The sequence below is a fragment of the Tursiops truncatus genome, chromosome 7 (genome assembly GCF_011762595.2).
Source record: "Tursiops truncatus isolate mTurTru1 chromosome 7, mTurTru1.mat.Y, whole genome shotgun sequence".
NCBI classification, from domain to species: domain Eukaryota; kingdom Metazoa; phylum Chordata; class Mammalia; order Artiodactyla; family Delphinidae; genus Tursiops; species Tursiops truncatus.
The window spans coordinates 71,844,821-71,867,656 of NC_047040.1; the positions used below are offsets into that span (position 1 = coordinate 71,844,821).

The window sequence follows — 22,836 nt, forward strand, 5'->3', positions numbered from 1 at the left end:
TATTCAAATTTTAATAAGAAAAGTTGTTGTCCTAAAACATGTAAAATACTAGTAAAAAATTAAATTCAAGTTATATAGAATAAGGTTTGCCTCCATTGCTTGTGATTGCTTTCAGAATTACTAAAAAATTACTGCAGTCGTCTCTCAGTATCCACAAGGGATCGGTTCCAGGACCCCCATGGATACCAAAATCCACAGATGCAAGTCCCTTATGTAAAATGGTGTAGTATTTGCATATAACCTATGCACATCTTCCTGTATACTTTAAATCATCTCTTGATTATTTGTAATACCTAATACAATGTGAAGGCTATGTAAATAGTTGCCAGCATGGGGCAAATTCAAGTTTTGCTTTTAGGAACTTCCTGAAAAATTTTTTTTCTAATTTAGCTTTGATCCATGGTTGGTAGAGTCCATGGATACAGAACCTGCAGATAAGGAGAGCCAACTACAGTGCAAACAATGAAAAAAGCATCATTTCAGCAGCATTCTGTTGTATATCTACAGTACCTCTCCTGTGTGTAGTTTTCAAAATTAAGTATAGGTAAATAAAGTAATTTTAAAATTCTTACAGGTAAAGTATTATATGACAAGATATTCAACTTTATTGAAGATGGGAATGTGTACACTACTCTCCCATCTCCATATATTCACTGTAATCATTAAAGCAGAAAGGAAATGGGGAGAACTAATATTCTTTAAAAAATTTTTAAATGGCAAGTAGTTATTTCTGAGTATGAAATGAAGCCAATTGTGTTATTATATAAATAGCTGCTAAATAAACGGCTTGGATTGGATTTGATGTGGCTGTCTCGAAGGTTCTTTCCAGTATTGACTAAAGCAGTATGATTAGAAAGAGTTGATAAGGAATTGGGATTCAGAATTTAGTTTACAGTCAGGCAGACTGTAAGAGTTGAATATGGGCTCTGCTACTTAAGAATTTTGTAACCTTAGATGAATTTCTCAACCTCTAAGTCTCTGTTTCCTCCACTGTGAAAGAAAATAACTGCATTATCTGAAGATTAAATGAGGTGATAAATGTAAAGTACATGCAACAGTGCCTGGCACAAAGCAAATGCTCACTTTTTAAAAGATGATATAAAACACCAAACTGCATACTAAACTCTTTTACCGTAATTTAAAGTAGTCAGCAGTAAACTTGAATTCCTTTAGTTTGTTAATTCCAAATAGTTTGTTAATTGTCACTGCTAAAGACACTGTAAGATTGACTTATAAATATCTGGTCTAATGAATGCCTTTGTTAAAATATAAATATTTACTGTATATCACATATATATAAAAATAAGTTTATGTTTCATTTTCAAGTGAAATACTATTGTTTCTAAATATTATACCTTTTTATAGCTCATCCTATTTCCTAATGGCTAGAGATCCATCAAATCTTATCAGCACTTTAAATTCAGCTTTGTGACCCTAAAGTCTTGAAGTGGCTACAACCTAAATATACATGGTTTTTGCTGCTCATCAAACAATCAGCCGCATAGCACAGGGAGCTCAGCTCTGTGCTTTGTGACCACCTAGAGGGGTGGGATAGGGAGTGTGGGAGGGAGACGCAAGAGGGAGGAGATATGGGGATATATGTATCTGTATAGCTGATACACTTTGTTATAAAGCAGAAACTAGCACACCATTGTAAAGCAATTATACTCCAATAAAGATGTTAAAAAATAAAAAAGCATTGGAGTACCAACGTTTCAGCAACGTTAATACAAATGAGCTGATCGTAGAGTTTTGTCAAGATATTTATCTGAGGCTAGTTTCAGAATACAATCTGACTTATTCCTTATTGCCAACAAAGTGAATCAAAGTATAGCTTAGGTCTACTCACATAGTCAGTTACATAATGCCTATTTTAAAGTCAGCTTTAGATCTAGAATAAAATAGTAGCATGTGCTTCTGGATTATTTTTTCCACCTAGTAGGCCAGTATCACCAGGTAGTCCTCAAGACAATATTCTGGAAGCTTACAGAAGCATTATTATGAAGCAGAAGGAACAAAAGCATTGGAATGTGACCAAGGCTCTGTATTTACTATTTGATTTAAGGCAAAATATTTACTCTCTAGGAACTTTAGCTTTCTATTAGGTAAAAAGAAGATAATTTCAACTCTTTTCATGATCAATAAGATATTTTATGTAGAGTGCCCAGTTGAGGGGTTGGATACCCAATATTATAAAGTGAATCTGTATTATAATAACTTATAAATAATGTTTATCTCTACTAATGCTAATGACACCACTACCATATATATGTGTGTGTGTATATATATGTCTATGTATGTCTATGTATGTATATATTGAGATCAATAACATCAGTGTACATAAAAAGAAATGTTTAAAAACGTTAAAGTATAGCTTGCAAAGGTACAGCTAGCATCTGGAAATTGGAACAGGTATTATAACATTAAGCAGTATAAAATGTGTTCGCTCTGGAAATCCTACGAGAAATGCAATTTGCTAGTAGGAAAATTGGGGTGTTTGGGGGCAAACATATTATTATTGAGTACCAGTTTGGGACTTTCAAAGGGGTTTCTGAACATGAAATTGTTAACATTGTGCTGATAGCATATGAGATAATGTTTTTAAATCAAAATGTAAAGTTTTATCAAACTTTAATCACTGAATTCTAAAACAATAACTAGTACATTAAATTTAGACAATGTGAACACCAATTATGCCATTGGAATCATTCTCTAGAATGTTCAATTGTAATTAAGCCTTTTAAAAATAATATTACAGATTATTTCTGAATTTGGCTTATTGTAGTAGTTAAAAGCAATGTAGGGCTTCCCTGGTGGCACAGTGGTTGAGAGTCCGCCTGCCGATGCAAGGGACACGGCTTCGTGCCCCGGTCCGCGAAGATCCCACATGCCGCGGAGCGGCTGGGCCCGTGAGCCATGGCCGCTGAGCCTGCGCGTCCGGAGCCTGTGCTCCGCAATGGGAGAGGCCACAACGGTGAGAGGCCCGCGTACCGCAAAAAAAGAAAAAAAAAAAAAAAGCAATGTAATATTATCATGTGAAGTAAGAAATTATAGTATGGAAATTGTTAATGATAATCGATTACAGTTGTGTGGCACCACACACTTTTTTTTTTATTATAAATTTATTTATTTTGGCTGCGGTGGGTCTTCGTTGCTGCCCGCGGGCTTTCTCTAGTTGCGGTGAGCGGGGGCTACTTTCCGTTGCAGTGCACGGGCTTCTCATTGCAGTGGCTTCTCTCATTGCGGAGCACGGGCTCTAGGCACGCGGGCCTCAGTAGTTGTGGCTCGCAGACTCTAGAGCGCAGGCTCAGTAGTTATGGCACACGGGCTTAGCTGCTCTGCGGCATGTGGGGGTCTTCCCAGACCAGGGCTCGAACCCGGGTCCCCTGCATTGGCAGGCGGATTCTTAACCAGTGTGCCACCAGGGAAGCCCCTGCCACACACTTTTTTAAGCATTTTTAATTTATTCATGACATAGTGAGAGAGGGCAAACACCTCTCCCCGTTTTATACAAGAGTAGTTATTCTTTGCTCAAGATCATCGTATGAATGACAGTAACTCAGGACTAGCCTTAGGTTTTCTCACTCCTGATACATTATTTTTCTACTTTTCTGTCCTGTTTTTATTTAAAACTAAGTATAATTGTAACTGCAGATACTTATAAAAATTCACAGGCTAAATGAGTTTAGTTTATGTAGTTTCTGTATACATATTTAGCATTTGTATTTTACAAATTGTTTTGAGAAATTTTATAAAGTCATATTAATTTGACATGAACTTATATATGATGTTAAACTAAACAAGTTTTACATCCACCATGGGCAACCTTTGGTAACTCTGTATTTATATCTTAACTTATTTGATTTGACTTAAATACTTTTCACCTAGATATTTAGTTTATTTTATTATCTTAAATTATTATAATTTTTTCTACAGGAAAAAATTAAGAGAATACAACAAATCAGAATGGAAAAAGAGCTTCGAGCCCAGCAAATTCTAGAGGTAGAATTCTTAAATGTGATATGATTAAAGTAATATAGTCATATATTTTAAAGTCTCCCAAAATAAAAATCTTACCTACATATTCTGTCACTTATACAAATTAATATGTCCATCAGAAACTCTCTTTAAACATAATGCATAGAGTAAGACCTTATCTGATCCTTATTTAGCAGACTCATCTAATCCTAACAACCCAGGAAATAAGACAAAAGAGAAGAAGAAAACAGGGAAACCTCTGAACAGCCAGTATAGGTGTCATAAGGTTCATGTGCTGAAACTCGTGTTCTTTACTTTTAGAAAACTCATTAGGACTTATAGTCAGATATTTACTTTTAATTTAGAAATAAAACATTACAAGAGTGAAAGTAAATTTTAAACGTAGAGACAGTTTAATCAGCTTGTTTTTTTGGCTTCTAATATACCCTGCTTCCCCACAAGCTGATGGAATAGGACTAGAGGACATATATTGGAATCAGTAAAATAATAGCCACAAGATAGCAAGGGAAAATACAGAAAAACTCCAACCAGCATGTATAGGAATTCAAAAGCCTACCAAGAGTCTGTAATCTTTTAGTTGAATAGCAAGCAATTTTCAACACCTTAGCAGCTGAAAGGCATTACTCTGTGGAACTGTACAGTATAATAACTGATGTTCAGAATAATTGCCCCAAGTCATCAAGAAAAAGCCAAATTATATTTAGCGTAGTGTGTCTAAGCAGTATATATCTCAAAACTATTTCCATCCAAAATAGTGAAAATAAACTTTTAATGTTCAGAATTGCTATAACCTCCCAGCTATTCAGGAAACTCTTGGTATAAACGATTTATTCCCTGAGGGTGTCAAATAGCTGAAGTGTTCTATGTTACATGATTATTCCTTCTAGAAATATACACATGTTTCCTTATCCATTTCAAATTAATTTAAAAAATCCAAATCAAAAGTACTCCTACCTTCAAGTAAATTAACAATAGCTACTGGATAGTTATCAAACTACTAGATAATTAATGACTTTAACATTATGACGCTCAGATTTGGTATCATGACCTTGATATTCAAAATGTACTTCATGAAAGATTATAAGTTTCCATTCTATCTTTTTAAAAAACCTTGAATTTAATCACAATATACAGCTAGAGAAAATCAGATTTAATGTGTTTCATTTATATCAGCTGAGTAATGGATTACTTTATCTCAAATTTCAAGTATTAAAAAAATCCAAATAGACATGTTCATTTTTAAATGTGTTACTGATTTATTATTTAAGTAACTTTTATTATCAGTTAAAATCTATCCCATCTTCTAAATTTTTTATGATCATTTTTTACTTTTAAAAATCAGAAAAAAAAGGAAAAATTACATAAAATTTTTTCTGTGATTAAGTTTTAATGTAAAATAATAAACACTCAATTATTTCAGACTTTTAATAGAGTTTGAAGAAGTCAAGAAAAGCTGACATACGCTTATGAATTTAAGAATTTTTTATATCTTAATGCTAATCTATACATTAGAAATGAAATTAGTATGTTAAGTACAATATTAACTGTGGGAAAATGTGTAATTGTTTACATATATGTTCCATGTTGTTTTGTACCTGTGAGGCATGTAGCTCCATTTTCAAGTCATAGATTACTTTCAAGTTGCAGTGGTGCTGTTGCATGACTTTGAGACCTGTTTTGCATGCACAGGCAAAAAAGAAAAAGAAGGAAGAAGCAGCAAATGCCAAATTATTGGAGGCCGAGAAACGAATAAAGGTTAGTTTAGATGAGAATCAGTTTTCATTTTTCAAAAATAAAAACTGTATGATATTATACCAGTATCAATTGTATTAAAAAAAAGCCCTCCTCAAAATGACTATCTAAAAAAATGTTTAGCACAGATAAAACATGTGTATAGTGTGTGTTTTTATTGTATGTATATTGTATGTATATTTTTATATTTCGTTATACAGGTTATATGTGATACTTTGAGCTCTTTAAATAGCAGACCAAATCAGAAATGCAAACTATTGCATAATACCTGTATATAGTTTTGATGGATAAGATCTCCCCAGAGCTATTTTGTATCATTTATGTTTAAGTTTCAAAATGTGTTCCAAATCCGATTCTCTCCTTAGATTATAACGTTCTCTTTGTTAATGTCTAATAACTGTTTTAGCTATTAAAAAGTGAAAAGCCTACAGAAACAAAAACCTAACTTTATCAGCTATAATTTACCAATAATAAAAGTAGCCATTGTTACATATTGTAACTTGATGTGTTGTTTGGGGATGTTTTGGTTTTGATTTTCTGGCGTGAAACATAAGAGAGTTGGACCCTCACTCCCCCACCAGCCTCCACCCCGACACACATTACACCCCTACCTTCCATTTTTTCTGATAGTTATTTACTGAAATTGGGCAGCCATGTGGTCCTACTGGTTCAAGAAACAGCCACTACAGCTATATCTTATAAAACCAGGGAACTGTTTGTTACCTTTTTCTACATAGACTCTCTTACTTTGTTCTTTAAATTTCTACTCCTTTTCAAAATGGCTGCCTTAATATTAATTAATCCGTATTTTATCTTTATAAAAAGATTCAAATTGGTGACATTCCCAGAACTGTTTGGATTAAGCCCTACCCCTTTGGGATGGTGCCCTCAATCATAGGTGGGCATAAAAATCTCCAGCTGATTCCTTTTCTCTTGTCACTTTCATTCCTACACAGTGATGGAAATGATATAGATGCTGTTAATCCCAGAGTGTATTTAGGGATTTATATTCAGAGTGGAGAGAGTTTTAATTAGCTAGATTTGAGGGTTGCTTCATTATGTTTTCTTTTTTTTTTTTTTTTTTTTTTTTTTTTAGTGCCAGTTGTATCTGATATGCTCTGTCTATCTAGCTAGTCAGTTCAGTGAATGGGTCATTGAAGTGTGTTTACTATTAGGTCACTGAATTTTAACTCTAAATGTCTACTGAATAAGGATCCTTGCTCCTGTCCTACAGTTTTTATATATTAGGTAGAACCATATGAAGTTGCCACTATATAAGTAAAAAATTATTGGATGTTTGCAGTTTCATATGGTTCAACCTAATGGAAGACTATAGAATCTCAGAAAAGGAACTTTTAATACTTGTTGCATGTTCTAAATTTTCCCTAAAAATCCATCTTAAAAGTTTCTTATTTTTAAGGAAAAAGAAATGAGAAGACAACAAGCTGTTCTTCTAAAGCATCAGGTCTGTAGACACATAGTTATACAGTTGTCGAAATGTACATTTTATAATTTTTCTTAAATCTATTTTTGGAAAAATCTTCAAGATATTTTCTTTAAAAGTTCCAGTATAATTCCTGCTTAAATTCCTGGTTTTGGGATTGGTGTCTTTCGGGGGGTTAAAAATTGGTTTCATGACTCTGTGATTTCTGTTTCATAATGTTGTGCCAACTCTTTCTACCAGGAGTTGGAGAGGCATAGACTAGATATGGTATGGGTATGTTTATTTCTGTACATCTAACACCGCATTGTGATTTGGTTGTGATATGGTTGTCATAGCAATGCATAAAGTGTAGCACTGGCTGCTGTCATATTACATACTGCTGCATGGCTTTACAGCACAGTGCATTGCATACATCTGCTTGTCTGTCTATAAAGAAATATGGTACATTTCCAAGATTTTCAATTGAATTGGGCAGGCCTTATATAAGGCTGCTGTCTAAAAGTTTACGTTACTGATGTCACAGTGAAAGTTGGATCACTGTCCAATTAGATATGACTATGACCCATATTCTCCCATCATTCTAGATGCAAAACTGCCATTGAATACAATGGGAATTTTGAGTTAGGTTGATGAGAGAATATGAAATATATTCTGGTTTTATGGACAAATTTTAGAAATTTTTAGAAATATCCCTTTGGGGGAACCACGTATATTTAATCAAAAAGAATGATTCAGTACTATAGCTATGTGACTTCTTTATTTTAAAGTAAAATGAGACTATCGAAGTAAGCTAATGCTTACCTTATTTTCATACTGTGCCTTTTAGATTCCACTTACGAGCCCATGGTGCAGCTTTTGTGGCTTTAAATAGTGCATCAAGTGGCAGACATCAGTAAACAGGAATATCCCATTTCATTGATGTTGTTATATGAATCATGCCTATAACAGCTTGAAAAAAACTTTCTAATTTGTCGGTGGCTTATTGGATTTACAAAATGATAGTGTACTTGAAATAAAAATAACTAATTCTAAAACCATGAAGTGAAAGTGAATATAAATCAATTTCTACCTGATCTAAAAATTTAAGAACAGCACAACCTTTGGTTTAATTGGCTGTAGTACATATTTGTGGTTTTTCTAATAGCAGATGTAAGGTAACTGACCTGTTCCAGCCAACCATTATGCTTTTTGTTCTGCCAGCTTTTGAAGGAGCATCACAACTGACCATAAGTAAACCTTGTATGCTTCTGTTTACACTGTCTCCATGTTCATTGCTTTACCTTTTTGCTTTTGATTGTTCTTGTATTTGCTTTCTAAACCTGAACTAAAACATGCACAGACTGGCCATTCTTGTCTTATATTTAGTATTTACTGTGACTTGTCTATAAATGCTAAACATGCTATACCGAGTTTTTTTGTTCTGTTTTGTTTTGTTTTTCCATTTGAAAATCAAACTATTAACTATGGTTGAGTTATATTCCTAATTTTATCTGGCCTAATAGGAACGAGAGAGAAGGAGACAACATATGATGCTTATGAAAGCTATGGAAGCGCGTAAAAAAGCAGAAGTAAGTGTATGTTTCTGGAAAAATATTATCTTGTCATAAATTAATATTTTTTCTTAAAACATTGGCTCTTCTAAGTATAGATTTTTTGGAGTAGGGATTGTCATGATTTACCGACTCTCATACATAAGCAAACGAAAGGTTAGAGATAGTAACCAAGTGTTAGAACATAAAAGAATCCATAGGATGGATTCCAATGTATGAGTTAATTTTCTTGGCTGAGATTTTAATTACCTTTTTAAAATATAGTGAATGGCATTCATTTGGATAAAATGAATTCTTCTTACTGTGACCAGAGTTTCACAAAATTACAGGCATGCCTAGACAAGTCCTATGTGTCCTAATTCAAACATCAGTCAGTTCAGCCATGGACTTCTGCCCTCAGAATTACTCTTTAGCATTCTATGTGTAAAATTAGGCCTAAGTACTATCTTTGAAATAGACTTTTACCATATACTTCAGAATAAGAAAATTATTGCAATAAGTCAAAATGAACTTATATGGATGTTAATAGAAATTACTTAAAGGTTAAAAAATGTTACAAAGGAATGCATTCTGAATTAAAACAGTTGAATAGAGGTATGGCCATTATAACCAGGGCTTTGGAGTTTCAGAGACTCAAATACCTATGCTGGCTCTAAACCAACTTGCTTTAAGCTCATCAGGTTATTTCTTCTTTAAAATTGAGAAAATGATTCTGGTAGGATTATAAGATTATCAAGTGGGATAAGCATTTAATAAATAATAATTAATGAAAATGAGACTATTTGGTCTAGAAGTTGAGTGCCCTATATTTCAGTTTTTTAGCCTCAGCTGTGGCTTAAACTCTCATTACAGATTTCTGATATGAAGGCACAGTATGTGTATTGTTTAGGAACCTGGACATTGTAACCAAATGATCAGGATTTGAATTCTAATTTCATACATTCCAGCTATATGACCTTGGGCAAGTTATTTAACCGCTCTGCGATTCAGGTTTTTCATCTGTAAAATGGAGATGATACTAATTCCTATTTCATAGGGTTTGTAGTTATGATTAAATGGGTGTGTGTCTATATGAGCGTATGTGTAAAGTTCTTGGAATGGTGCCTGGCACTACATAGTGCCTACTTACTTATCACAATAAGTTATTTATTACTATGTAGGTGTTTTTTCCTTACTTGTTAATTATCCAGGGCCACTGACACCCTCTACACCTAACACAACAAGGGAATCTACACATGGATTTATAACCACAATCTCTGAAAAATGACAGGCAGGGAAAGAGAGAGAGGTGACAGATTCCAGGATTGGGCATGGCTGCGAACTCTGTTCCCTTCTGAATGCAGTGGCGGGAAGAGTAGGGAAGGGGATTAATTAAAATTCTAAAAGCTCGACCTAATATTCTCCTATCTGGAGAGATGGGAACTGAGGGAGTAACTCAGGGAAAAGACCTGGAATATCCCTCAAGAGTCAAGTTCTTCCCTGCCAGGTATTCCTCTTACCAGAAGGACCAAGAAGAACCAGGGCTTGTTATTCTGATTTTTCCTCTTGGAGAGGAAAGCTAAAGAAAGGCAGAATAATGAAAATAACCAAGAGCATTATCTCCAGGCGTACTAGGATTTGGTAGAAGGGGACACCCAAGAGAATAGTAAGGATAAGATCATCCGAGGGAGTGAATGCTCAGGTTAAGAGGTACCCAAAAGGCCCAAAAGTCATGTCCTCTCTCACTGGTTTTTTTATATTTGCTCTGTGGCCTGGGAGGAGAGTAAGAAAAGCTGCTGAAGAGAGGTGAGTAAGATCTGCATTGAGTGGAAGGTAGCAACCATGGGATAAATGAAGATAATTCAAATGAAATCTTCTAAGAATCTCTCAAGACCCAAGAGCATCTTTCATGGGAAAAGGATATACCCTTGACTAGATAGAGTGAAATCAGGTACACTGCTTCCAATAAAACTTGGAAAGGGATATGAGAAACCGGGTACAGCTCTCCCTCTTCTAGCTACCTTCATCCTCAGAAAAAAAGGAACATGAATAGCATACAAAATACTCTTCAATTTGAAGTACTTTGAAATATAAAAACAATTATCAGATAAAGTGAGAAGAAACTAAAGGAAAATTAACCCACCTACATTGGAGCAATGCAAGTTCGTGATAGGGCTGCCCGTATCAAGCATGAGTAATTAGAAAAGAAATGCAAGAAAACTATTCCAAAATATCAAACCAAAAATATATGTGTGTACGCACGTGTGCATGCATGTATACATAAAGTAACAGCTTAAAGCATAATAACTTAAAGAACCTGTTTTCCCTGCTTTCATTCTTGCTTTCCTCAGCACACTCCCTATGCATTCTCCACAGAGTAGCCGGAGTGATCTATTCAAAAAAGAAACCAGATTATATCTGGATAAACACTATCCAGTGGCTTCTCATTACAATAGTAATAAAGTCCAAATTCCTCACCAGTGACATATCAGACCCACATGCTCTGACCTCTGCCAACCTCTCCAACTTTACCTCATACAATTTGTACCTTACGTACTATGTTCCAGTCATTTTTGTCTTTTTATTATTTCTAAACAAAGGGTCTTTACTGTTGCTGTTCTTCCACTGAATATTCAAGTGGTTCTTGTCTATTGTTCAGTCATAGGTCAAATATTAACTTATCAAAGAGGCCTTCCCAGAACAGAGTACATTATATGTTTTCTGTCTATATAATTTTCTTTATATAATAATAATAAAGTCATTTTACTTTATTCTAGGTGGTTTTCTTTTTTTAAACACTTAGGAACTATTATTTAAAATAACAATACAATAACATATGTTACAAATAATCCTTTATCAGGATGTTTGAGAGAATCCCATAGGTAAAGCTGAATTCTCAAAATGTTTTTATCCTCTGATAACTATAGACCTGTGAACAGGACTAGAGAATTTTACCAGTTATTCAGATTTTTTTTTTTTTGACCACACCGTGTGGTATGCAGGATCCTAGTTCCCTCCGACCAGGGTTCAAACCGCGACCCCTGCATTGGGAGCTGTGTAGTCTTCTTAACCACTGGACTACCAGGGAAGTCCCCAGTTATTCAGATCTTAAGTTGTATTCCTCTGTTGAATGATACCTATAGATCTTAGTAATCAGCTAAGTATGTTTTTACATTTCTTAAAAGACTGTTGTGTACACAGCATTAAATTAGATGCTGCAGGAAAAGCAAAAAAATTAAAGACGCTTTTTATCATATCAGAGAGAGAAATCTTTACAGTATAAACAGTTAAGCAGTGACTAGGCATATATTTTTACTGATAATCCAAACTTTCACCATATCTTTTACATAAACTTACACCTCCGTGAATATTAACAAACCCTTCCTATGTCTATTTGTTCATTTCTTCATTATTAATGTGCATGAGATGTAACTAGAGTAATGCCAGTAACTAGATGTAACTAGAGTAATGTAACTAGAGTAATGGGCACATCTTGGCTTCATATTCTGCCTCTTATTACCTCCTAATAGCTCATCTGCAGTTTTTTCTGTTATTAACTGTTAAAAGAACAAACTTTATTGTAAAGTTAAAGCCATATGATACTTAGGCAGGGCCAACTCAAAATTCTAAAATAGCCTATGTGTAACCCTTGATTCTAAACTTTAATACCTTTAGACATTTAATTATTAAGTTGTGAAGAAAAAAATAAGATAAACAAAAATGCTGATGTTATGGGTAATGTTTATAGAATTATGAGGTTAAAAAATTAATTGCTTTCACCTTGTTAATTAAAAATCTCTTATAACATCAGAATTTATTCTAAGAAACTCCCATAGTCATCAAAAAGGTAACACAAACACCATTTTTATGTTTCTTTGTGTACACTACACTGATCTTACTTTTTTTTTTTTTTTTTTTTGCGGTACGCGGGCCTCCCACTGCTGTGGCCTCTCCCATTGTGGAGCACAGGCTCCGGACGCGCAGGCTCAGCGGCCATGGCTCACAGGCCCAGCCGCTCCACGGCATGTGGGATCTTCCCGGACCGGGGCACGAACCCGCGTCCCCTGCATCGGCAGGCGGACTCTCAACCACTGCGCCACCAGGGAAGCCCTGATCTTACTTTTTGATTTAGTGTTAACTTATTTTTCACTAAAAACATCCCAAATTTATATTGGTTCCCTAACTTAGGAATCTAATTTCTATAGTTTTTCCTTTATATAAATCTATAATTAATAAGAATATTCAGACATAAATTACCTTACTTATTATTATATTAATTTTAGTGTATCATCATAGTTCATAAATATTTTTATTATATAATGTAAGAAAGGATAATCTTTAGCCTCATGAATAAAAAAGGCTTATGTCCTAGTATAATTCAAGTCTTAATATATTTGTGCTCTCATTATTACTAATCACTGGAAACTTAGGTTGGTTTAAGCAGTGTGACAAAGTAGCTCAAAATCTCCTGTTTCATTTATAAAAACTTCAAACTATGTCAGTCACAAATTTATAAACACTTTACTCATATTATCTGAATAATCAACTGTCGTACCGTAACAGAGTCTTTTGTATATGTGTCTCCCCAAGGATCAATAAACAACAAAAGGTTGTTAAACATGCGTCTATTACAGAATGACTATGTCAGCACTTTAGGAGACAAAACCATAAAATAGAAGAGAGTAGTTCAGGTTTCAGAAACCATCTAATAATTTGCAAGCATAAAAAATGTATAACCCATTCAATGATTCAAGTCATGAGAATATTTTATAATCCTATATTTATACTAATCATTACTTAGTGAAAAATAAAAAGAATTGCTCATGTAGACAGTTTGTTTAAACAAACCCATTTTTCAGTTGAAGATATAATAAATGTACTTATATGACATACTTGTGTATTGTACTTTATATAATGTACTTAATTTCAATTTTAAAATTAAATTGTCTTTAAAAACATGTAAGGGCTTCCCTGGTGGCGCAGTGGTTGAGAGTCCACCTGCCGATGCAGGGGACACGGGTTCGTGCCCCAGTCCGGGAAGATCCCACATGCCCCGGAGCGGCTGGACCCGTGAGCCATGGCCGCTGAGCCTGTGCGTCCGGAGCTTGTGCTCCGCAACGGGACAGGCCACAGCAGTGAGAGGCCCGCGTACCTCAAAAAAAAAAAAAAAAAACCATGTAAAATGATTTTATATTAACTATTCAGTAAAATGTTAAATGTCATACACGTTTAAAAGATACATGCACAATTTTGGAACGAATTATTATCAATGTAATTTAGATGTATTAAAATCTCTACTTATCTGACTCAAGAATTAACAATTTTGATTTTAATTTAGGAGACATTTGAATAGTAGTAGCTACTCTAAGAATATTTGGTGATAGTTAATCTAAAGTAAGTACAGACTTTTGTGTAATACTTTGGTGGATTTTATGAAAATGTGATAACTGGAAATTTTTACTCTTTTTAAATAGTATTTTATATTGATACCTGTAAAATACAATAAAATATAATATAAATAATATAATTTTATTAAAAATTTTAAATATAAGGATTTCTTTTATCATGGATTCATAATTTTTTCATTTGTTTAAACTTAATTTATTATTACATTTTAAATGTAAAAATAGGCCCTTTAAAAAAATTACCCTGATTTTTCTACTCACGCTCAATATGTGATGTAAAATAGTATCACTTTTATTCTTTATATCTGTCTTCTATAAATGGCTTATGTTATTAGTCTTATTTACACTTTATTCTTCTTGCACCCTGAGGTAAATCTGTGTCTCTTAAAGAATATTTATGTCTTTGAAATTTAAGTACAGTTGCTGTGAAAAGAAATGTAATCTCCTAATTATGCCCAGAGCAAACACCTAAGAGACTCAGTAGAATCATAAAATACAGGAAACATAGGCATCTTTGCAACATGGCCTCTTAAAAATGGCCTGTTTGGCAATTTGATAAGTTGTAAAACTTTATAATAACAGATCCTCCTACCACACTCATTGCTTAGTTTTTAAACTTCTATGATTCTAAAATAGAATAAATTCATTTCATACCTTTGTTATTTTGCTATAGAGTTCTAGAAATACTTTCAGTTATGCGTTTAGAGTCCCTAAAATAATCCTTTTATGCATTTTAAATTTTCACCCTATGTATCTTAGGCTATTTAGTGTAATCTAAATTTAACACTTTTGCTATTGAAAAGTGTTGCAACTTTGAATGAAATTTAAATGACTTCTTAATTAGGATATTAGTAATATTTTGATACAGAAAATTTCATTACTATAATTAAGATGATATAAAGATATTTTATTGTAAATGACATATATACCAAGAATCTACATTTATTTCATAAATTTTTACATCTAGAAAACTGCGTAAGGACGGGGAAAGTTGGGAATAAAGGCCCAAAAAATTGGAAGGAGACATTCTAATTTGCTTGTAATTGTTTATAGTCAATCTAAAATATAGTTAAGAGCTATATTTCGTAGTCATTTGTAGACACTGTAAGTTATTGCCCTGAAATTTAAACAATGTGGCATTTGTAGATTTAATCATTCAGCAAATTAATCAATGCTTAAATAATTTTTATATGCTAATGCACACTGTATATGTCCATTAGAGACATATGATAACTATTATAGTTGGAAATAAGAACAATATTTAGACCAGTGCGAGAGGAAAATTGCACTGATACAGGCTTGAGTTGTCAGAGACAAAGATAATATTAAAAACTCTCCTGAGAGTTTCTGGCAAATTATACTGCTGGGAATTGAATAGGTCCACAAAGAGGTGCAGAAGTTGGTTCCTCTGATCTCTAGAAGTTCACACTACAGTGCGAGAGATCAACTTTAAACAAATAATTGTCACTGAGTGCAATAAATGCTGTAATAAGTTATGTGAAGCTCAAAAAAGGGAAATATTAAAACTCCTGAACTAGCTGTGGGAAAAATTAAAACACAGGCTTTATTTTCGTGTGAAGTAGGAAGGGCTATGCATTCCAGTCAGAGGGGATGACAGGTACATAAATACAATGTTGCAACTAAACAGGACCTCTGGGGTCTTGGGAGGAAGGTACAAAGAGGGGGTTAGTCAATTTTAACCTTGTGCATATACCTCTCTTGGCTTTGCTGCTTCTCCTCCTCTTCTTCGCCCTCCTCCCCCCTCTCCTCCCCTCCCCCCCCCCCCCCCCCCCCCCCGCCCCTCATGATCCATTATCATTATCATCCAAGCAGTGCCTCAAACTGGTTACACTGTTTGCTCAACACAGTTGTATCACAAAATGTGCCTAGAGTTTGGGAGATTCACTGAGAATCATGAGATAGGAGACCAGAACTTGTGTGGGGCTAGATTGTGACTGTCTTTATATGCCATTTTAAATATTAGTTGATCGTTGAGGGGATCCTAGAAGCTCTGGTTCTTTGAGAGTCATTTTATACCAAAACCACAGGATTTGTATTAGTCCTATACAATTCAGTAGAAGTCACTAAATAAATTAGTGAATAAATGCATTAAATTTAGAGACTCCGTGTTTCCCTCAAAGTATCCCATTGAGGGAGTAGATGCTTGTCTTTAAGTAATAAAGGTCCTATGAATTTTTAAGATTTCTTGCAAACCTCCATTTCATCCTAAGGTATAGATGTCACTTTTACATTCTATTCCATATTATGGACATGCTTTTTTAATTCGAAAGATACTGCATATCACTAGGTAAAAATAATAATATCCAAGAATCGTGCTTTCTCAGCTCTTGGCTGGGAATGTATTACTTCTCCACTCCTCTCTGTCTCCCCCTTGGCATGCTCTGACGCAGCAGTCAGCGTGCTGTCTTACCAGTGATAATTGAAATGGAGATGGTTAAGATATGGGCAAAAATGCTAATATACTAGAGGAAGCAATAGTGCTAGGTTAAAATTATAGGTAAGAGCTATAATTAGGTAAGACAATTAAGAGAAATTAGGAATAGGAAGGAGGTGGAGGTTTTTAATTAGGATTTGTATGCAGGATGGGAATAATGACCTTCCTAACTGGAGTACACCAATACAAGGAGGTAAGGAAACAATAGATGTTTATCAGGAATAGCAAATAGTTTGACTAAATTTACATAGACTATAACAGTGGGAGATAAGGTTGGAAAAGAAGAGAGTCCTGAATTCAAAAGTAAGGATTTGGACTCTATTTTGGCAAAAATAAAGAAAATTGAAAGATGTATGTGGTAATAGTTTAGAATTGCCTGTTGATTCTACCATTATTTCTCCTCTAATAAATAAGAGTTGTATTTGATTGGATTGTGGGCAGAGGACAATGAGATATAACCTCACACCTGTCAAAATGCCTATTATCAAAAAGACAAGAAGTAACAAGTGTTGGCAAGGATGTGGAGAAAAGGGGATGTTTGTCCACTGTTGGTGGGGATGTAAACTTGTGCAGCCACTATAGATAACAATATGGAGGTTTCTCAAAAACTTAAAAATAGAACTACCACATGATTCAGCAATCCCACTCCTAGGTATTTATCCAACGAAAATGGAAACACGAACTCGAAAAGATACATGCACCCCCATGTTCACTGCCTCACTATTTACAATCGCCAAGACATGGAAGCAACCTCTGTGTTCATCAATAGACGAATAGATAAAGAAGATGATATATATATATGTATATATACAATGGAATATTACTCAGCCATAAAAAAGCATGAAATCTTACCATTTGCGATAGCGTGGATGGACCTGGAGGGTATTGTCTTAAGTGAAATAAGTCAGACAAAGACAAACACCATATGATTTCACTTATATGTAGAACCTAGAAAGCAAAACAAACATAAAACAGAAACAAGCTCGTAGATACAGAGAACAAACTAGTGGTTGCCAGAGGGGAGGGGGATTACGGGGAATGGATGAAATAGGTGAAGGAATTAAGATGTCCAGTTATAAAATAAATAAGCCATGGGGATGTAATGTACAGCATAAGGAATATAGTCATTAATATTGTAATAACTTTGTATGGTAACTAGACTTGATTATGGTGATCATTTCAGAATGTATAAAAATATCGAATCACTGTGTTGTACACCTAAAACCAATATAATTTTGTAAGTCAGTTATACTTCAGTTTAAAAAGAGAATTGTATTTGATGTGTGACGATAAAGTAATGACACCAGTATTATTATAGAAAGTCACTTCTTCCAAAAGAATGCCATACTCTACAACAGGGAAACAGGATGATTATTTCCATATTGTTGCCATTACCCAAAATAATTTTAAAGCTTTTGGAATTGCCTTCAAAACCCATTTTACATTATTTTAAATGTTGTTTAGAGTGGTAAATAATATTTTTATTTCATCATAGGTGCACGTCTTAAGACTAGCTAATTCACTTTGAAAGAACTGCGTTTGCAGATTCAAACATGTTGCTTCCATTTTCATGCTGTAAATCTTTTCTTGCTTCCTTGAGCTACACAAAAATTTTTGTTCATACTAGTTAACTTTTTTTATGAATATTTACTTGCCCATGTGCATTTTATATACCTGCTTTTATTAATAACTATTTTATTCTCATATTATAACCTGGGAAAGGATTGAATAAATTTTGAATAATGAAATAATCTGGGTTGAAACTAATATTGATATTTTGTATATGTATGTATATATACATACAGTCATAAGATTATTTTGAAACTCAAAAGGTGAAAACGCTGAAAAGCAAAATACGTCATTGTTTCTATGTAATTCCAAGTCTATTCCTAAACATCCTAAGAGAATTTTTTTCATGGAAATAACACTTTGATTACTTTTTAAATTTTAACTGGAGGTTTTTTAAACACGTATAATGATTAAACAGAATATGTGGACATGGTTTTCTTTTTAAGGAAAAAGAACGGTTAAAGCAAGAAAAACGTGATGAGAAAAGATTAAATAAAGAACGTAAACTAGAGCAACGAAGATTAGAATTAGAAATGGCAAAGGAACTAAAGAAGCCTAATGAAGACATGTGCTTAGCAGACCAAAAGGTAATTTATCAAGTAAACCATTTCATTAATAAATTTAATTTTTTCTGTGTTCTCACCTGATTCCTTTGCCAGAGCTGCCGTTATGAAAGCCTTGTGTTTTTAGCTGGAGCAGTGGATTTCCAAGTCTAGGTCAATCTGTCCCTCCTGGATGGCCACGAGTAAACCTCTCTAGAGCCCTGTGCTGATAATGGCAGTTCTTAATATACAAACGGAGCACTGCAAACCTTTTTAATTTAAGTAGAAATACTACAGAAATCTATAAAAATGAATTATAGAAATAGATAGGATTTCTGTGTTTCATTTGGTCCTTCCCAGGCATTTAGTTACAGAAAGATCTAACTCCTCCCCCATGCCTCCATGGATGTTTAAATAAATTAGGATTTATAATCTATAACCTCCTTCAATGCTTTAGTGATGGTAGCTAACTATTGAGTATGTCTAGTACATGCCAGGCCCTATGCTAAGTGCTTTAAATGAATTTTCTCATTTAATCCTCACCACAATCCTATAGGACTGGTATTTATGCCCATTTACAGATGAGAAAACTTGAGACACAGAGAGGTTAAGGAACTTGCTCAACATTATACAGCTCATAAGTGGCAACTTGGATGCAGTCCCCAGTTTTTTAAACTCCAGAGCCCATACTGTTTATGATCCTGAAAGCCAAGAAATGTATCCAAGCAAAGTACCTCATGTGTGTTTTCTCTTCCATCATGCTTCACAGATTTATAATGTTGCTAAAATACAGAAAAGTAACAACTTGGAAAGAGCAAAATCACCGTGATAACTGGCATGATTTCACATACTTACAAATAGAAATCAATTATGTTTGGCTATAGTTAAGAAGATAGTATTCCTAGAAAATTATATAATAATGTATATCATATCTATAATACTGTCTCAGTAATAGAATATTATACTTGGTCAATAGCATCTATATTTACTTGCATGCCATATGATATACAGATAGTGCTTGTCTCTTGATTATGTAAGCTCTTTTCTAAAGTGCTTAAAGCAAACTTTAGTACCCAAGTGGAAAATTTAATGATACTAATATTCTATTTATTTACCTAGCATAAATGCTTCTAAATAAAAGTGAAAGTATGCATTCTAGTTTTAGTCAATTGGATGTTTAAAATTTCCTAAGCACAGAATGGGTATAGTGGTTAGTCAACACGTTTAATAAGCTCCTGGTGAGCAATTTTTTTAATCCTAAGTGAGCTTTATTTTCTTGCTAATCCTAAATGATCTTTTTTTAATCCTAAATTGTCCTAAGTGATCTTTTGTTTTCATTTAAATCCATATGCACTATATCAAATATTTGTAAGTCCATTTTAAGCCTTACTGTCGTTAGCTTTGTTATATAAATTTTTAGAATCATATGGAAATGTGTATGTCTGATCTGATTCAGGAAAAAAGAAAACTCAGAATTAAATGGTTTTCATATGTAACAAAAGATTTGTATGATATCAGCAACTGTCCATAGTTCTGTGTTTCCACACACTATTAGTAGAAAAAGTCTTTGGTTAGTTATTTCAGCAAGCACAGAGTGGAGGAAACGTTTTTGAACAAGGGCAAATTTAGATAAATAGAAATATTTACAAGGCACCTTTTTCTCAATCAGAATTGAAAGTACTATTATTGAATCCCATTCATGGACAAAAATGTTTTTAATTTAGGTTACTTATTTATCTAACTTTTAAAATGTCCATAACAACTGATAATACAGTTAGTCATTAAAATGTTAATATGTGAGCATATTTGAGAAATAGCAAGAGAGCTCTCTAATTTTAACACTGAAATTCAATGTTTCGCTAATATACGGGAAACCTAAAGACTGATAGTTGCAGTATTACTGGGTTCTTGATAGGGTCATGGGTTCTGGTCATGTGGACCTAGTAATTTATCTGCAGTCATTAAACAAAGATGGTACTCTCTCCAACCATACGGCACACAGATGCACACTGTTAACTTCTGAGCTCCCAAAAAAGTGTGAATTATAAATCAATGGACATCAGTAGAAGAAACTATTGCACATGCCCTACTAAGTATGTCCATGTTAAAGTACTTTTGAGATGTTTATTTCTTATGTTACCTGATTTTTGGTCCAGTTGTATAACGTGTGTTTTATCAATACCTAAGTTAAAATTAGTGTTCTCTTTTGCAGAGACCTAAGTTCATGTTGAGTTCAACCAAAATTTATTAGTGGTTACTTGTGTTCAGGATTCTATGCTTAGTACCATGGGGTTATAGAAATGCCCCCAGGGAATTTACAGTCCAGCGGGAAGACCACTGGTATAACGCAAGAGAAAAATAGCAACTTACTTTACTTCAGGAGCTATAAAATCATGGCTTTTTGAACTACTTTTTCTCTCTTTTCTTTTATTTTCAGCCTTTGCCAGAGTTGCCTCGTATTCCAGGACTTGTTCTCTCTGGAAGTACATTTTCAGACTGTCTGATGGTGGTGCAGTTCTTACGAAACTTTGGTAAAGTTTTGGGCTTCGATGTGAATATTGATGTTCCAAACCTGAGTGTTCTTCAAGAGGGATTGCTAAATATAGGAGACAGCATGGGTGAAGTACAAGACTTGCTTGTGAGGCTCCTCTCAGCTGCTGTATGTGATCCAGGTCTAATTACAGGATACAAGGTAAAAAAACCCAAAATATAATTTTTTTAATTTGTACTATCAGTGCATTGATAGCTGGCTTTAGTGTATTAGCAGAAGATTGTACAAACATCCAATTTTTTCTACATAACTTCGTACAAAGTTAAAGGTAGATTGGTACAACTGGTGCAAACTTAGAAAAACCTGGTTCACAAAACCTAAGGAATGTAAATCATTACCAGATTACTTTCTTTCCCTCTAGCTTTTGGTAAAAAGCAATCTGATTTAAGGAAATACCTAAGTGATATTCAGCAAAACAGAGAACTCTTAATTCATAAAGCAATTAACTTATGTGTGCCTTCTGAAATTATACTGTGTTCTCTCTGAAACACTATGAATAACCGAGGCTAATCAAGGCCCCTACAGACCAGCATGTTAAGATACTGTACTGCTAAGTGGATACTCAATAATTCAAATTTATCTTAATTCCAATTAAGATACACATTTCAGTCAGCTTTGCTCTAGGTAATGTAGAGAGAATCTTCCAGATGCACCTGTTACTTTTTTTTCCATCTCCCTATTCATTCAGCATACTAGGCAATAAAATCCGTGACACCATAGAGCAAGAAAACACATTGCTAGTACTTTTCAACCTCTCCCCCACTACTACTGGTAGAGCCTGGAAAAGCTTGGGATAGTGTCTGTAGTCAAAGAAGGTATGGTGAGACCATTTTTAGCCACAAGTTTACATACCCTTCCCCCCACCAAACTTTTTAACCAAGGGTTTGAAGAAGGAAGAGAAAAATTACAAGTACTTGAAAACTTGTCTATCATCTGTTGACTAAATGACATTGAACGTCATGTTTTATCGCCACTTCATCAAAAATGTGAATAAAGCCCTTGTCAGTAATACCTAAATCATATAATACCAATATTTAAAAGTCTTATTGTTTATATCTTATGAGTCGTTGTGGTCAATACTGATAAAAATGCCAACCTTTTATAGGCCAAAACAGCTCTTGGAGAACATTTGCTGAATGTTGGTGTGAATCGAGACAATGTTTCCGAGATTTTGCAGATTTTTATGGAAGCGCACTGTGGACAAACTGAGCTTACTGAAAGCCTGAAGACCAAAGCTTTTCAGGCTCACACTCCAGCACAGAAAGCCTCAGTTCTGGCTTTCCTGATCAATGAACTGGCGTGCAGCAAGAGTGTGGTGAGGTAAGCATATGCCCAGACATTTCTGGTGATTCTTTTCTGTTTTGAATTTGTCTGGTCACAAAGTAATACAAATTGCTTATAGAAAATTTTGAAGTTACAGACTACCACAAAGAAAAAGATTAAAATTACACTAATCTCACCATTCAGAGATGACTACTGCTAATAATGTTTCAATGTATTTCTTTGCAGTCTATTGGAAAAGAAATTTTGAATCATACTGTGTATAGTCTTTGTAACCCGTTTTGTTTATTTGGTAATTTTGTTATTTAT

The 22,836-nt window shown here is 34.1% G+C and overlaps 1 protein-coding gene across 25 annotated transcripts in view; it reads left to right on the forward strand.

Moving 5' to 3' along the window:
* The window catches only part of BAZ2B (bromodomain adjacent to zinc finger domain 2B), a 386,914-nt gene that overhangs the window by 310,233 nt on the left and 53,845 nt on the right, over nucleotides 1–22,836 (forward strand). For 15 of the 25 annotated variants that reach the window (XM_073807661.1, XM_073807659.1, XM_073807676.1 and 12 more), the window contains 8 exons: nucleotides 3,937–4,002; nucleotides 5,689–5,754; nucleotides 7,172–7,216; nucleotides 7,436–7,468; nucleotides 8,698–8,763; nucleotides 18,600–18,740; nucleotides 21,133–21,387; nucleotides 22,352–22,566. In XM_073807661.1, the coding sequence (XP_073663762.1) occupies nucleotides 3,937–4,002; nucleotides 5,689–5,754; nucleotides 7,172–7,216; nucleotides 7,436–7,468; nucleotides 8,698–8,763; nucleotides 18,600–18,740; nucleotides 21,133–21,387; nucleotides 22,352–22,566 (887 nt within the window). The remainder of the gene's footprint in view (nucleotides 1–3,936; nucleotides 4,003–5,688; nucleotides 5,755–7,171; nucleotides 7,217–7,435; nucleotides 7,469–8,697; nucleotides 8,764–18,599; nucleotides 18,741–21,132; nucleotides 21,388–22,351; nucleotides 22,567–22,836) is intronic. The other 10 variants (XM_033860110.2, XM_033860125.2, XM_033860126.2 and 7 more) reach the window with 2 other exon arrangements.